General features: G+C 41.5%; 1 protein-coding gene across 1 annotated transcript in view; it reads left to right on the plus strand.

The window, feature by feature from the left end:
* Nucleotides 1-18,051, plus strand: part of AOX1 (aldehyde oxidase 1) — a 67,437-nt gene that overhangs the window by 21,397 nt on the left and 27,989 nt on the right. Inside the window, exons 11-20 of the mRNA XM_040971954.1 lie at nt 549-700; nt 868-961; nt 2,900-3,009; nt 4,781-4,965; nt 5,812-5,974; nt 7,576-7,668; nt 11,660-11,829; nt 12,178-12,292; nt 12,822-12,944; nt 16,355-16,451. Of these exons, the coding sequence (XP_040827888.1) occupies nt 549-700; nt 868-961; nt 2,900-3,009; nt 4,781-4,965; nt 5,812-5,974; nt 7,576-7,668; nt 11,660-11,829; nt 12,178-12,292; nt 12,822-12,944; nt 16,355-16,451 (1,302 nt within the window). The remainder of the gene's footprint in view (nt 1-548; nt 701-867; nt 962-2,899; nt 3,010-4,780; nt 4,966-5,811; nt 5,975-7,575; nt 7,669-11,659; nt 11,830-12,177; nt 12,293-12,821; nt 12,945-16,354; nt 16,452-18,051) is intronic.

Genomic DNA, 18,051 nt, shown 5'->3' on the forward strand with positions numbered 1-18,051 from the left:
GACTCAAACTGATGCCCATATGGGATGCGTTTCTGTGGGCAGTGGTTTACCCATTACACCACAATGCTGGACCCAGGGCCCAACTACCTGAGCCATCACTCATATTTCCAAGGGCACACATTAACAAAGAGCTGAAACTGGAAGCAGAGTTGGAACTTGAATCCAGCCACTCCATTGTAGGATGTGGGTAGCCCAAGAAGCATCTGATCACTAGGCCAAATGCCTGTCTTATAAAGGGAGTTGGCTTAATAGCAAGGATGAAAAGGACACTTAATGCTTGATAGAATGAATGTTTAAAGAATTTAGCTTCCATCGCTTCCATTACCACACCTTCACTACTTCACATACCATCACTACATCCACCACCTGTACCATCACATCCACCACTACCGCCTGCAGCACCACCTTTGTCAACACCATCACCATTTTCATTACCAGCACCACCACTGTCAATAAGCAATGCAGCATGTATTCAGAAGATCCCATGTCTGTAGATTGGTGTGACCTACACTTTCAGATCAGCAGTGATAACAAATGCTTTATTCTAGGGCTAACCCTGGGTGCTGGCCTCAGTCTGGCCCAAATGAAAGACATCTTGGCTGATGTGGTTCAGAAGCTCCCAGAGGAAAACACTCAGATCTATCGTGCTCTCCTGAAGCATTTGAGAACCTTGGCTGGCTCCCAGATCAGGAACATGGCAGTATGTATTGATGATGATTTAATTTTGACGTGCAGAATTAAACTCTGCTGCTAGATCATTAGCATTCCCGTTCTTTTGGGATAGACAGAAAGAATACTGCTTTTATAAAAAATCAATTGTGTTTTTATAATTACATACCAAAGTGAAAACAACTCTTTGTTTTACAGTCTTTAGGGGGCCACATTGTCAGCAGGCATCTGGATTCAGACCTGAACCCCCTGCTGGCCCTGGGGAACTGCACCCTCAACGTGCTGTCAAAAGGTAAGTGACAATGCCTACTTAGAGATGATCAGATTTCCTCTTTCACTCCTTTTTCTGTTTGGGAAGAAAGACAGGAAATTCAGTTTTGAAAGTGACATTCCTAAAATTATTAACAATTTTCTTTGCCTTTCTGGAGGCTGAAAAACTGGTCAATTTGCTGGTTGTTTATTTTAATGTTTCAAATTTTTATTAATATAAGAGAACACTTTTTTTTGTTTTATTTTATTTTTTTCATTGGAGAGGCAGATATGCAGAGAGAAGAAGATACAGAGAGAAAGATCTTTTGTCTACTGGTTCACTTCCCAAGTGGCTGCAATGGCCAGAGCTGAACTGATCTGAAGCCAGGAGCCAGGAGCTTGGAATCTCTTCTGGGTCTCCCATGTGGGTGCAGATTCCTAAGGCTTTGGGCCGTCTTTCACTGCCACAGGCAGGGAGCTCGATGGGAAGTAGAGCTGCCAGGACATGAATTGGTACCCATGTGGGATTCCAGCGGATGCAAGGCAAGGATTTAGCCACTAGACTATTGCACTGGGCCCAAAGAGAACAAATTTTATACATTCCATAGGTACAGTTCCATGAGATCCATTGGCTCTGAGGTGTTATACTAAATACCCTCCCATCCTGGTGACCTTATGTTGGAAAAGCTTGTGTTGGTTAACGTCTAGATGTGACCTAATTATTGGAGACAGCTATAAGTTACTGAGCACTATTGAACGCCTTTGTTGAGGACATCCTCCAGGTGGCACAGGCCTGGAAGCCTGTGCCATCCTGGAAGCCTGTAGATGTTTCTTAGCTGAACAATGGGAGGGCCTTATGATATATGTACTTACTTGATTTTCATTTTTATAATCAGGATTTTTAATTTCCTCATATTCTGACTTGCTCAGGAGTTGTTTTTCTATGTTATTAAATACTATTGCTCCTATAGTCTAAGTCACCAAGTTATCTTATTGAGATTTAAATTTTCAGTCATCCCTTTGTAAAGTCAGACTGTGAGAAAGTTTTTGTGATGTAGAATATATATCAAAAGCTTCCTAGCTTTCATTCCCAAATAATCTTGTTAATAGTATTTATAAAAGATGTTTATTTGTTTGTTTAGCAGTCATAGTGACAGAGATGGAGAGAGGGGGCCTGGGCAGGGTCACACGAGGAGAGAAAGAGAGATAATCTTCTGCCAGTTCACTTCCCCAAATAATGATGTTGATCAAGGCCAATCCAAGTCAAAGCCAGAAGCCAGGAAATATATCTGGGCCTGCCATGTGGTCCAAGTACTTGTCCATCTTCCACTGCCTTTCCAAACACAGTAGTGGGAAGCTGGGTTGGAAGAGGAGCAGCTAGGACTGAAACTGGCCTCTGTTCAGGGGTACCGACATCCCAAGTACCAGCTTCACCTTGTGGTGCCATGACACTTGTCCCTTTGTTATAACTTTAGGATGTTACTCCTGCCAATATATTGATTGAAGAACTGACGTTCTCTAGGTACTGAAAAAATACATAAAAAAGTTCTTCAGTAATATGTAAATTATCAAAGGCAATTTATTTCTTCACTAATGTACCTCTAAGGATTTCTGGTTATAAGCAATAAATATTGATTGACTTGATCAAGAAATCAAAAGATATAATATTTTCAAGGTAGAAAACTCTCAGAAAACTGTGCCATTCAGAAGCGCACCACTGAGGCCCTTTTCCTAGAACTCTGGGTCACTCTGCTGGACACTTGTATCAGTAAGCAAATCAAAAGGCCAGAAAAGTTGAGGCTCAGACCACAACAAGTGCAGTGAGAATGCTATGATATAATAAAAGATTGGCTTAGCATTGGAAGAGCACTTCTTGCCCCAAACAACCAGCTTCCTCAGATATTTGATGGAATTATTTTTGGAGTAGGAAGCATGTTTCATGTACCAAAGATTCCAGGGACAATGCCATTTCTTTCCACAGAAGGAAAACGCCAGATTGCTTTAGATGAACAGTTTCTCAGTAAGCGTCCCGATGCTGATCTTAAACCTCAAGAAATCTTGGTCTCAGTGAACATTCCCTACTCCAGGAAGGTAATATTTTCTTTTCAGTTTCCTGGTGTTACATGTCAGCTTATAGCTTGTTTATTTTTGTGGGTTTGGAACAAGGGTTGATTGTTTGCTAGGAAGATAGAGCCTCAGCTTCAGGAAGCCGCATGGGATCATTATTTAAGAGTGTTTGTGAGTAAGCCTTCTACTGGTGTTACACTGCATGTATTGTTCCTAGCATCATGACACATTGACCTCTGTTGTCTTTCTCCCTCCCTCCCTTCCTTCAGCTCTCTCTCTCCCTTTGCTCCACTCCAAACTCTGCAGCTAGTTTTGAACAGCTTTTTAAAGTTTTTAAAAAATGTTATTTGAAAAGCCAAGTTAGAGAAATTTTCATCTACTTGTTCACTTCCCAATAGCCAGGCTGGAACAGTCCAAAGCCAGGATCCCAGCAATTCACCCACGACTCTGACTTGAGTAGTGTTGAAGCCATGTTCTGCTGCTTCCCCAGGTGTATTAATAGGGAGCTGGAGCAGAAGTTACCACTCATATGGGACACCCACATTGCAGGTGACCACTTAACCTGCAGTGCTACTATATCAGCCTCTAACAGATTTTCAAAAATTTGTTGCCCCATAGTTACTCTTAAATAAGGTGTGAAGAATACATACCACTCCTATATCTTTAGATTTGAAATAGGCTTTAAAAACACATTTACAATCAATCTTAATGGAAAAGTATAAGCTAATTACCAAATTGTTCCAAACCTTGGATTTCTCATGTGTGAAATGGTAGTCATCAATCCTGTCTTAGAGGACGGAGAGTATGTAAGGGCCGCCATAGCAGAGAACCGCACACCGAGTGGCTGAAACAACAGAGGTGTTTTCTCCTCTTACAAACTCTTGAGGCTAGAAGTTTGATATTGAGGTAAAAGTACCACTGATTTCTTCTGAGGTCTCTGAACTTCACTTATAGCTGCCTGCGATCTTCCTGTGTCTTTGCCTGTTACCCCCTGCACACGTTCATATCCAGAAATCCAGCAATGTTCTACTAAGCCTCACATTAATGACCTCATTGTAAGTGCTTTAAGGACCCATGAGTATAGACACTTGCTATGCACAGCAGTTAATTCCCAGTATGCTAATCACACTTATAGAGATTGCAGGCTTTTTGGTGCTCTCTGTGTTAGTTGTCACAGATCAGGAAGAACACATAAAATTGATATTTTGGGACTGAGTTATTTCATTACGGTTAATGGCTTCCAGTTGGGTCCATTTTATGCCAACCATGATTTCAGTCTTTTTAGTGGTTGAGTGAGTAGTATTCCATAGTGTGTATGTATCACATTTTCTTTACTTAGTCATCACTCAGTGAGCATCTGGGCTGATTCCACAACTCAGCCACTGTGCATTGCACTGCTATAAATTTTTAATTTACTTTTACTATATGTAATTTTATTTTTTCTCTTCCTCTACTTGTAATGTCATGATATCTTTAAATATTAGAAAGTTTAGTTTTTTACCATGATGTGAATGAATATGTTACTGTAATAATTCGGGAAAATGAATAAGGGAGGGAAAAAGGAGGGAGGAGTGGGAAAGGGAATGGTTTAATCCCTATGCTTCTAAATCTGTACCATGGGAAATGTGAAATCTACTCATTTAATGTAGATTACAAATAAGAATAATTAAACTCATCAGCTCAAATTTTAAAGAACTTATGTCCATATATAGTCAGCCTTTAAAATATTGCATGCTAGAACTCTAATATAGGACTCCTGAGATGAACACCTGTGCTACGTAATATTTTCTTTCAGTGGGAATTTGTGTTGGCCTTCCGACAAGCCCAGCGGAAACAGAATGCTCTAGCAATAGTCAATTCTGGAATGAGAGTCTTTTTTGGTGAAGGGGATGGCATCATTAGAGAGTTAGCCATTTTGTATGGTGGCGTTGGTCCAACTGTCATCTGTGCCAAGAATTCATGCCAGAAACTCATTGGAAGGTAAGGTACCATGTCCTTAAAACTTCAAGTAATGGAGCAGTTAGTTTTGTATGAGATATAATTATGAGAATAAAAATGCATAGTAGCTTTCTGTTTAATGACAGGGAATTACAGAGGCAGTCCATGATTATATCCATGTATCATGGGCAGGTGGAGAGGAGAGAGAGAGAGAGACAAATGATTTTGCAACAGTACAAATTACATTTTTTTATTATGAGGGAATAATTTGCTACAATGAATTTCTGTGAATTTATTCTATAATTACTTCCTAGCTGTATTTGTTTACTTAATTTATTTCTATGGGTAATGATAGCAGGCAATATTTACTGAACATTTACTAGGCTTCTCTTTGGTCAGTTGCCATTTACAAAGAAGAAATAGAGAGTTGATGGTCTTAAGCAGGAGCTTTAAGACTCAAGTGAACCAGATTGGCAAACCTAGCTCAACCCCCTACTCAGTCAGTCTACTTAATTTTGTAGTACCTTGGTACTCTTGTCTGTCAAAGATGGCAATCGCATCTACCTCTCTGGGTGATTAAAAGGATAAAGTGAGTGAATATGTATGATGTGTTTAAAGCAGAGCCTGGCATGCAGGAAATGTACCAGTGATGCACGAGTCAATCCTGGGCATTGTCACCTGTTGACTAAGAAGGGAGTTCTTATTATTCCATTTGATGAGGATGTGGTGAAACCTGCATCACACACTTGAGTGTGGTGGACTAATTTGAACTTTGGTTGCCTGATTTCAGAGCTTATTCTCTTCTGGCATTGAATTGCAGTGATTTGTTTTACACATTAGTTGAAATTGTAGGATAAGGCTAGAAGTCTTCTCTTTTGCCTCTTGCAGGCCCTGGAATGAAGAGACATTGGACACAGCGTGCAAGTTGATTCTGGATGAAATCTCCCTTCCAGCCTCAGCTCCAGGTGGGAAGGTGGAGTACAAGAGGACCCTCATGATCAGCTTCCTCTTCAAGTTCTATCTGGCAGTGTCCAAGATTTTGAAGAAGATGGTAAATGGAGCTGATCATTCATTACTTCCTGACAGTGATGGCTATGGTGGTGCCCAAAGCAGAGATAGCAGCCACCTGCCAAATAGCTGGACAATATGAAAGATGGGCCAATTAGAGACGATGTGGATGTTCTGGGCACCCATCAGGCTGTATGTGGATGGGTGTGGGTTTGGAGTTGAGTTTCAAGTAGAGCACAGAGTTGTGTAGGACTGTGTTCAACAGCACTCAGTTATTTAATTTCTTCTTGTTTTTCTAGATAATGTTCAGGAATTTATTAATGACTTAAATGTGTTTTCCCTTTGGAAAGCATGTTTTCAACTTACTGAAGTTTAGACTCACATGTTCTGTTCTCTCCCATGAGTTCAGCTGCATTGCTCTGACTTGTAAGGTTATGACAGTAGCCACTACACAAGATTGTGGTGAACTGGGACATCATAGCAAAGGGGCCTCCTACCATCTTCACTGCTTCAGAGGAGCTGTTCAGTACTCAGTGTAGTAACATTAGCAATAACCTAGACATTTTTCTGCTGGTGGCCCTGTGACAGTGAGAATCACAAGACTGTTGGCCGGGGAGGACACAACTAAAATCAGTTCTCTGAATAGATTGGCTAGATCCAAAGAGAGCTGGAACCTTACTGACCTTGTTAACTCCAGCTGACCAAACTAGGACAGAGCCAAGAACACTCCATGTGACATAGAAGTCAGTGTGGTCACCTCAAAGGAGAGACAAGAAGCCCTCTCTCCTCGTTGCTTCTAAGGGTATCTTCTCACGATCGATGGGAACAACCAGAAGAAGTTGTGTCCAATTTTTGAGCAGGAGAGCTTTGAATCTTCTGCAGTTGTCATATTGACACCATGGAATCCGAAACAAAAATAAAGCCTGGTTTAACAGCAAACTAATAACAATTTCTTTTTGAGTCAACTGGCACCATTAAAAAGTTATGCCTTCAAATCTCAAATCTTCTAAAAACTCTGTCCCCTTAAAAATAATAGTCTTTGTTAGCTTAGTTTCCTGTACAATTATAAAAATAACTATGAGGCACATTATTTAAAGTCTTGTTTAAAGATGCATCGCCCTCAATTCTAAGGAGTGTTCTTCCTGGGTCCTGGGTGCTTCCACCTGTGAGTTGGATCACGGTAAACCTCTGATGTGCCTTGCTTCCCAGCCATCCAGGAGGACCAGAATGGAGATGTGTGGGTTCCTTCTCAAAGGTTCTGACTTTTTCCTAGTTGAAGTATGATGTTCTCTTCCCTTTTGCTTTACTTTCGTACTTCCTACCTGCCTACTCTTTCAGTCTGTAAGTCCTCAACTTGTTTCAGGGCAGCGTGAGAATTACGAGAAACAGAGATGAGAAAGTCAGAGCTCTGCTGTCTTCATTTCGCTCTCCATAGGATGGGCAGGATTATGTATCTTTTAGAGTGCATGTCCTTGAAGGAAATAAGCTATTTGAACTTCCAGAACTATGAATAGGGGAGTGTCTAACAACTGTTAGATGTCAGGGTAAAAGAGATGCTTGCTAAGCACCTTGCTAGCCTGCCTTCCAAGTCCACTGTGCACATTACAAATCATCTTGGATCTTTACAATGGTTTTACTTTCCAGGATCCAGGTCGCTATCCCAGCCTTGCAGACAACTATGAGAGTGCTCTAGAAGACCTTCATGCCAGACACAATCACAGTACCTTGAAGTACCAGGTCAGTGGCATGGTTGTTTCAGAGCCTGGGTTATCCATTGTACCTGTAACTGGGCATTCCTGTGGTCATGGAAATTCTCAAGTTTACACATGCAAATTCCCCTGCTAGTGAACTTGCAACCTCCTTTAGTAAAATTAAGATTTCAAAAGAAATGAGTAATTTATTAAAGATTTATTTATGTTTATTGAAAAGCCAGATACACAGAGAGGAAGAGAGACAGAAAGGAAGATTTTCCTTCCAATGATTCACTCTCCAAATGACCACAATGGCTGGAGCTGAGCAGATCCGAAGCCAGGAGCCAGGAGCTTATTCTGGCTTTCCCACTTGGGTGTAGGGTCCCAAGGTTTTGGACCATCCTCTACTGCCCTCTCAGGCCACAAGCAGGCAGCTGGATGGGAAGTGGGCTGCCAAGACATGAACTGGCACCCACATGGAATCCCAGTGCCCGTATTGGAATACTGGCACGTGCAAAGTGAGGACTTTAGCCACTAGGCTACTGCACTTGGCCCAGAAATGAGTAATTGTGACTCAAAATATATAGCCCTCATAATTTTGAAGAAAATGTTCACTTTGATCTTGAAGGCCATGCATTTTCTCCTATGACTTGAGGCTATCAAGGCAAATGATGTGGCCACATGCCTTCTGCCCTCATGGCTGTCTAAGCGCAGCTGAAGCTGCCTTCCGTGTAGGGTCTAAGGGCTGCTTTGGTTTCATTTTCAGAAAAGCCGATGACATAGCTCCTGGAGACTGAGGAAAATGCAGTAATCCCATTTTAAAAAGAGCTGCTAAATAGTTTGAGTGTGGAGACACTTCTCTCCCTCAGCCTCTGTTCTCCGAGATTTTCTGCAAGTTACATTTCAGAGTTGAATCCATCACAGCTTGGCTCCAGAAGCCCCTGTAGATAGCAAAATCTGTGGCTGCTCAAGTCCCTCATATAAAATGGTTCAGTATTTCCATATAACTTATGTGTGTCTTACCATATACTTTAAATCACTGCTAGATTGCCTAAAAGCAAGGGAGAAGAGAACTGAAACAAAGTAATCATAGCTATGAACATGGTGAACTATGTCAATGGAGCTACCTCAATGAAGTGTGCATTGGTGCCACTTCAAGTCCCTGTTCTTGCCTGAATCTTAATATGTAAATTTTTTTCTAATTTTCCCTGTCTCTCTACAGTTGTGGGGTAATATATTCATTTAATCAGTGGTGTCTGGGCCAACTTTAAACTGTCTTTCTTGGTGATCTTTGGTTTCCTATGAAATCATAATGAGCTCAACTAGATCCCAGATGCCTTAGCCAATACCCCTTCTCTGTGCATTTTAGTGTAATAACTACAAAATGGAAGTTTACATTTAGGTTAAAAATAGACATTAAAACAACTAATGCTTGTTGTTCAGTGCTTATTTTAGTATAACAGAGCTTTATTTTAGTAAAATTTAAATGAAATAGAATTAATGCATTATATCGTACATATATCTTACGGTAAGTTAATTGCCAAAATCGTTGTACTTCCTGCATATCATTTGTAGCCAAAATTTGATTGATGATGTACTTCTTGTCATTTATATTATGAAAATAACAGGTTTCTTTTCATTTTCTGAATAATATAAAGTGATGCTGAACATACATCCTCAGTTTACACCTGCCATGCTATCCTTCGCTCTTTGCATCCTAGACCTGCTGTCTGCTTGTAGAAAGTCTGGTCTGTCTCCAGCAGGATGTGCATTTTCTGAAATCCCTCAGATAGACTGGCCTTGCGTGAAGACCCTTTCTGAGCTATTTGAGCAGGGGTCCCTGAGGCTCTCTCTGTTTCACAGCTCCTGTTATGTGACATTCCCCATCAGAACTGTAACTCTCTTCCTCCATTGTGATTTGCTCAGTTAAATCCAAATGTTTAGAAAGGAAAAGAAAGCAAATCATCTGCATGAAAAGAAAACACTTCCAGTTAATCAGGAGGATCCCAGATGACTTTCCCTTTGATTCCATGGGGCAAAAGCACTGTCATAGCTGAACCAGGGACAGCTTTGAAACTGGAAAATCTCCAGCTATGGCTTAAATGAGATAACTATTCTCATTTGTTGTCAGTATGTACACACAAGGTTTTCTCGATTTGCACATCCTCTTGATTGAATCCGGAAGCAATTGCTTTTTCCCATCCTCCAAATGCCTTCAGCGATGCTAAGTTGGAAATAGTTCTGCTTCCAGGTTCCCTTTTGCTCTCAGCAGAGATGTTGTATCTGTATGCATTCTGTTGATGCTTTACTCACTCCAGGCTTCCTGCTGTGTGATGTAGCCTGGTGGTGTGAGGCTCATCTCAAAGAAATCAGCCCTTTTGATCCAGATCTTGGGGTGACCCAGTGCATGGGGTGGGAAGGGGGCATTTTTGTAACATTTCTGCCCCCATCACTCTGACTGATCTGTCTGCCCCTTTCTTCCAGAGAAAACCCCATACTCTGAGTTGACACAATGCACTGTGGATGGCATTGTCCATCTCTGTTTAACCATAGCTCCTCCACTACAGCCTTCGCCCTTGTCTGTGGGCTTGACCTGTGACTTGTCTCAACCTTTTTCCCATTTTCTCCCAGTATTCACCCAACAAGGAAAGCTAACAGCTCTTATATTTGAAACACCAGGGGTGATTTTATATGCTTAGTCAATATTTAGGTTGATAAAGCATATCTAAGGTACTTACAGAACCAGAAACAAGACATTTTATTCCGTGGCCTCTGATAAAGTTACAGGAATGATTGGTAACTCAAAGGTCTCTTTGTTTTCGTTCAACAAGAATTTTCTAAGTTAACTATCTTCACCAATTATTTCTCAGATTTCCTCACTCAAAAATAGAGGAGAAAGCCATGCTGGTTGAAGCCATACCTTCAATGTTTCTTATAAAGATAGTGCCGATAGTATCATGACCTTCTATAAAATATTATGTGGTGACATAAAAATTATGATTTTATCACAGTCATCTGCAAAATACTGTATGCTGATATACAAACTAAAAGATCATTTTGATGATAACATTTAAAGAAACATAAACATTAGCAATTTTTATACAAAGGGAATTTTCATTAGAGACATTAAGTAATCATGTTAAAAAATGAAAAAAAGGCATGTCTTTTTATCTTAATTTTGATTATTGAATTATTGTGATTTGTTTATTGTCCTGGTTATTTTAAGGTTTGAGTTCAGGTTCAGAACTAGAAAATCCACAAATATTAAGTCCAGCTTAAAAGAGGCTTTATTGGGAGTGCTCCCAGGTGAGGTTCACTGGTCCAGTACAGACAGCAGGCCAGAGCAGTTGCACCTAGGGATTGTGGGGAGGCAATAACAGAGATGGGTGGTGGGAGAACAGAGAAAGAGAGGGGGAGAGAGAGTGTCTGGTGGACTGCTCCCTAGTAGGGGGCAGCCTGTGACCGCTTCCACATGGCAGGGTGACCACGTGAGGGAAATGGCCACCCAGGGTTCGCAGCACTGGATTTTTACACATTTTAGATGTCATGGATGGGAGAAGGCGGCAGCTCTTCAGTTTGCGCATGCTTGTGGCCATGATGTGCCACCACGGCGGGTGTTGATCTGCGCAGACAGCATTTGAAACATTTCTCAATGAGAGTGGCTGTTTGACCTCAGCAAAGATGGCATTGAGGCTAATGAAGCTCTCTTCTGTTGTTTGTGGCAAAAGGGAGGCAGGAAGGAGCGATAGCACTGGGACTCAGGGTGCTGCTTGGTGTTTCAAGGCCACCACGTACTCCTGGCTTGTGATAAGTTTTCATATCCTTTGATGCACTCAGCTCCTTCACAAGTTGCTTCTGCTTGGCATAACAGTTATTATTGTCCATTTTTATTGTGAACAATGACTGTCTCCATTCTCAAAAGCATTCTAGTTTGGGTGTAAATTACATAGTTACATTCTTATGGGAGATATGCATAATTTGATTGTTCCTTTCTCTACAGAAATATAAATATTGCATGTTGGTTGTTTATTACACAGGATATAGACACAACAAAGTTTCCTCGAGACTCAGTTGGCTCTCCCATCATGCATGTGTCTGGTGTTAAACATGCCACAGGGGAAGCCATCTACATTGATGATATGCCTGTAGTGGATCAAGAACTCTTCATGGTGTTTGTAACTAGTTCAAGAGCTCATGCCAAGATTGTGTAAGTGATCGCGTTCTCACCCAACAGCATTAATGACTACCTCTTCCTCTAATTCAGTCACATTATAACAAGTGCAGTGTTGAGAGGGTAAGCTGCTTGTTGGTGATATCCAATACAAAACTGAAATTGAATTAAAATGTGGGATTTGCTATAATTTTCCTCTCCATATAACAACTTGATTATCTCAAGAATTTCCTCCTATTTGCTAAAGAAATACTGGAGTGTTTTTTGTTTGTATTTGTTTATCTGAGCCTCTCTCATGTCTTATTTTACAATTAGCTACAGTCTCAATGGTCCTTGGGCTGTGTGGCTGCTCTAAAGAACCCTGTGGTGTGTGTTATCATTTAGGTCTATTGATCCATCAGAGGCCCTCAGCATGCCAGGTGTAGTGGATGTTTTGACTGCTGAGCACCTTCAGGAAGCAAATTTCTTCCACACAGAGATGTTTCTGGCAAAAGATGAGGTACTACATTTTTGCTGTCTGGTTAAAAAACCATCATGTCCTCAGTTAAAAGCAAGCCTCACATCCCTTGAAGGCAAACCATGTGGTGGTGGTATCACACCAGAATTTCTCTTCTCAGACCTCCTCCTTCCTCTCTCCAGCTAAGAGGGGCTGCGACTTCTGGTCCTCTATGTTCATGAAAGCCAACACCATCTCTCTCAAAATTGCCCTGGTTGTGATAGGACAGCCATGAGTCAGACCCTGGGAGTGAACCCTATAGGCCAGCTGGCCCCTAAGTGGTCTCCAGACCCAGCCTGGAGCTTGCGTCTGCTGTCCCCAAGGCAGCATCATGCCTGCCCTCTGCAGCTGATGCTGCCAATGATGCAGCAACAGAGGCGAACCTCACCCAGTGTCTGATTCCGTGATTATGGTCACAGGCAGATGTGAAGTGGTTCTTTATTATGCATGTCCAGCCGTGGACTGGGAGGAACATGAAAGGATGGGATTGGTACCAGCTCTCCCTGACAGCCAAGGTCTTTGTGTGCTATAGGTATTGTGCGTGGGTCAACTCGTCTGTGCCGTGGTTGCAGAATCTGAGGTTCAAGCAAAACAAGCTGCTAAGCGAGTGAAGATTGTCTATCAAGATCTACAGCCAGTGATCCTAACAATCCAGGTAATGACTCATATGATTATGCCAATTCAAGAGCCACAAGAAGAACGGTCAGTTAACATGTTGACTCAGGTGTCAAAACTCATTCAGAGTGGGTTTCAGGTTGCAGGGCCCCTCTTAGAGCTAGTGGTTTCTATCTGCCCCTTACCTCTGCTGTCTGCACTGCAAGCTGTATGCCCTGTGGTCATAGATGACAGCCACCTGGCCTCTTTGTGGTCATTGGGTAAAAGGAAGTCTGTTTCTCCAGCATTCCAGCCACAAGTCAGATGTAGCCTTATTAGACCACTTAGGTCACATGTACATCTCTGAATTAATGAGGGATGGTCAGAGGAATGGAGAAGCTAATAGTTACTACTGGCTTGGAGATAGGGGTTGGGTTTCTGTACAGCAAGGACTCAATAGGTAAGCGGAAGAGACCTCGCAGAAATTGGAACCATTTGGGAAGGAGGAGGTGAAGAATGCAGGCTGCTCACCCAGTGATGTCCAGTGTCCAGTAAATGTGCCCTGTAATGCTGTATTCACCATTGCCAGGTTCTTGTTGGTCCTCTTGTATGCCAGAGGATAAGCAAAGTGTTCTATGAAGCAACTGTCATTGAAGATAACTTGTATCTTAAATGAGTAGGAGATAGCACATGTGATGCCTACAGGCATTTGAATCTCTTAAAATAAATTGGAGAATTATATTTTCTAACTTTTAGGAAGGAATTGCAAGCTTAAAAAACTCATCCCAATGAAGTGACAGGATTTTCTGCACATGTTTCTTTAGTTTTGATCACTTGCTAAGTAATGAAAGAATGAAAGTCAAGAAAGAAAACTGAGTGATTAAATTCAATACATAAAGAGTTCTTGTGCACTGGGAATGTAATTTTAACTTTATACAACCTAGTAAACAAGTTGTCCTCTTGGTGGCCAGCGTGTCCTGGGGCCTAAAATGAGGAAATGGACGTGGCCAAGATCAGTATCTCCAGCATAACTTGGCCTCTAATGTTATTTCCTGTCATTCTGCTTTGTGCCTAGGAACATGGAGTTGGTTTCAGAAGAAAAACAAACACAAAATGAAACATCTTCTTAGTTGTTTAAAGTTAAAATAAGATCTTGTAATGAAGTAAAAAATACAGAAGTTAAGTTAGAGGTAAAGTGTGATCAGGAGCCTGAAACTTTCCTAATTGGTTTCAATTTCAAACATCCTATTTCTTAGACCCTTTTAATTCAGATGCTTCCTACTGCCTATGCTTGCTGTACATGTCCCTTCCCCCAATTTCAACTTAATGTTAGAATTACTTGTCATTAAGAAATTATTTATATAATTAAATGTTTTGTTTGTAATTCTTTACCCTATACTGTTAGCTAAATATCTATCCATCCCTTCCTCCCAACTTCCAAACAAATAAGCAAATAGATTTCTCTATATCCTCACCTCCCCTGCCCACACCAGCAGATCCCTAATTGTAAGCCAGAGAATATCAGCATCAAATGACCAACTTTGTCTTTGTGGAAGAGATTCCTCATGTTTTATCAGACACTGAGCTTCCCAAGATCAACCCAGTGAATCAGTTTATTCAGTCATAGTATATAGCAGAGATTGTGTCCAACTCCCTACACAGTACAATTCTTCTAGTACTTTCCTGACCAAGAAATAGCAATAATTTGACACAAAGTTACCAAAGAGCAAGCATCAAGCACTGCTGAAAAAAATTAAACTTTTTAAGAACAAGATTTATAGAACATAGCAGCTTCATTCAACCCATAATGCATGATTCTCAGATTAACAACATCAACAACAAAAGATCATGTGAATTGATTCCTGTAGGAATTGTGTTATCCAGGGAAATGGGATTTTTAAAAAAATGCATTAGGTCTCTGTCACAATCACTGAGATCTAATCTGGCTTATGCTTTTTGCAGTGAATTTAGTTTGGATGGGGAGAAGCTTTCAAATATTGGATCAAGAGCTCAGGCTGCTTATTGTGAAAACAAATATATATATATAAATATTTATATTTAAAATATAAATCTTTTATATATAAAATATAAATATATATATATATATTCCCCACCAGGGCTATGTTCAGCATCAATAGTAGGCTGAGCTTAGCCTTGTGCAGAGCTTGCTGTCCAATACGCATGATCCTACATCAGTTTCATACAAACTCACTCAGTGCCCACAGCTATCCTGCTAGGTAAAAACTGCTGCTATCCTCATTCTGGAAAGTAAACTAATAGACTCAGTGACCTGAAGTCACAAAGAACCTGAGTTCCTCAGTGGTTAAAAAAATTCAATAAATCCACTTTTTCAAAGAAAAAGATGGCAAGGCCTTGGCAGAATACCATACAGGGTGTGACACTGGCTCTAGACATCTCTTGGTGAAGAAAGGGATCCACATTTCAGAGGATCTCCCACTGGTATTTCATGAGTAGACAAAACTCCAAGGCAGATAGTGCAAAGTCAGCTTAGATGACTGCAGTTCCATCCCTGCTTATGTATCCCACTGTACTCCTACACTGGGCATTGGGACATCCATAGAGGCCTGTGTACAAGGAGGGTGCCAAAAGTTAGTGGAGAGTGGAATCCAAAGAGAAATCTTGGTGCAGAAATATTTGAAAATCTATTCATGCTTTTTCATGGTATACATTTTTCATGAACTTTTTGGAGTTCAGGGTTTTTTTCCACCAAAATAAATCTATATTTTAATTCTCTTCTTTCATGAACTTTTTTATGTAGCCTCATCTTGTTTAAGTGAATGATTGTCATACCAGCAGAGCTTATAAAGACTGACTGTACTTCCAGCCAGTTCTGGCCATCCTGGCTTCCACTGGGCTGGGCAGATGGACTGCTCACCTACCCAAAGGAGAAGCATGGGTGCAACAGGCAGAGCCCCGTGACCAATGGTCATTAAAGAGTCTTCAGCCAGCAATTTCTGAGTGTTTACTCTATGCTGACTCGGCTCTTTAAATGCCTAATTTCATTTCTCTTCACCACAACCCTATTGCAGCCATGTGTACCACTGTGATTTCCACTTTACAAAAGAGGCGTAGATGGGTAAAATAATAGGCCATAGTCAAAACTTCTAGTTGCAGAAATGAAGATAATTTTGTCTGGATCGAGAGCTCTGGCTCTGAACCCTGGGATTGCGTGGCCTGGACTAGGGAATGAAGAGAATCTGCCCTAAGACGAGCTACAACCCAGAGCTGTATCTGTGCACATTCATCTGGCCTGATGGACACCCATTCACATGTGCTCACCAGGCAGTCTGTGGCCTGGTTCTCAGCACATCAGGGATCGTGGGGATGGTGCCTGGGGTGCGGAGAAGGAAGAAGTGCTGCCCAGACCCAGACAATATGCCAGCGAGCGTGGCCACTGCTGAGGACTCTGTCTTTCTCCCCAGCCACCTCACTTTCCTGTTCTCCTTCCAGGAAGCTATACAGCACAAATCCTTCTTTGAACCAGAGAGGAAGCTGGAATATGGTAACATCGATGAAGCGTTTAAAATGGTGGATCAAATTCTGGAAGGTAAAACATTAGGGAAAAAATGGCAGGGGAGGGGGCGGCAGCCCTGCAGGCTTTGGGGACTGTCTGGGTAGCACTTCCTGTGCCATCTGGAAGTCATGTGACAATCTGGATGGGAGCAGGCTCCTTGGTCTCACACATGGCTCTCTGCACCTGCAGTGGGTGAAGCGCACGTGTGCCCTACGGAATTGATTAGCCCTTTTTTTTCAATCATTTTATTTACATGAGGTGAACAAAATTCATGTGATTGGACTTTATTTAGGATTTCGAAAGCCTGTGTTCTGTAATCCTGTCTGTCCTTGTCTCTTCCTGCCCTGCTCTCCCTCCCTTGTTTTCTCTTTCCCTTCCCTGCCCCCTAACTTTCTTCGTCCCTCCCTTTGTTCCAGATTTCAGCTCTTTTTGTGTGTATGTTAAACTTACAATTCCGTCTTGGGAAAGTGTTAACTGTAACTTTCCAGTAAGATTTTTTTAAACTTCTGTTTCAAATTCACTTTAAAATTACAGAAAAATTATAGAAATATTAAAGAAACTACTTTATTATCCAGATTCTCTGGTTGTTAACATTTTCCATACTCCCTTTATCATTTTTCTATTTATATTTTATCTGAGCCATTTGATAGTTGAGTGAATGATGCTTTTTTTTTTTTACTTTTAGATAGTCAGTATTCATATTCTTAAAACAAGGACTTCAATTAAATATGGGATTATCAAAATCAGAACGGCATTGTGGAGCATGCCAGTTTGCAATGCCAGTATCCCATATTGGAAAGATGACTCCAGGCCCCAGACACCCCACTTCCAATTCAGCTTGCTACTGATACATCCTGGGAGACAACAGGTGTTGGTTTAATTGTCATCCATGTGGAAGACTGGGATGAAATATCTGCCTTCTGGCTTCAGCTTGACCTAGGTCTGACTGCTGTGGCCATTTGGGAAGTGAACCCGCAGGTGGAAGATGGACTAATCTCTCTCCCTCCTTTCGTCTCTAGTTCCCTTCTTCTCTTCCTCCCTCCCTTCCTCCCTTCTCACTCTGTTATTCTGACTTTCAAAGGAATCAATCTTTTTTTTTAAGTAGCACATTAACATCGACACAAACTTATTATATAATCCACAGATCTTTTACACATTTTACAAATTGTCTCAAAAGTGTCCTTTACACCAAAAAAAAAAAAAAAAGCCTAATGATTATAGTGGGAAAACCCATCATCTCTGCTGCCAAGGCTGTCTGCAAAGGCAGCCTCAAGAGCCCTCTGATTTCCCCAGGCATGTTGCTGGGTGTACAGGAGCCACCTGTAGTATAGCCCAGACTAACAGAAGTCATTTGGTGTGGTCTTCAAGTGACTCTTCCAGAGATTGACCCCTAGTGCATGTTAGAAACCAGCCTCATCTTCATTCTCTCCCTGGCTATGCGCTCAAGCACAGGTAGAGACTGAAGACAGCGCTACCGAGTGCAGAGCCAGTGCTGTGTACTCTGTGCTCAGTCGGGCTCACCATTTGCGTACAGAGCCTGCCAGTGTCTCTCAGTACCGTAGCTGTGTTAGACCTGAAGCAGGCTGGAGCCTGCTCGGGGAGTGTCACCTGAGAGCGCTACAAAGACACCTGG

This window comes from Ochotona curzoniae, unplaced genomic scaffold (assembly GCF_017591425.1).
Source record: "Ochotona curzoniae isolate NIBS_2020 unplaced genomic scaffold, NIBS_Ocur_1.0 contig_2210, whole genome shotgun sequence".
Classification (NCBI taxonomy): Eukaryota; Metazoa; Chordata; class Mammalia; order Lagomorpha; family Ochotonidae; genus Ochotona; species Ochotona curzoniae.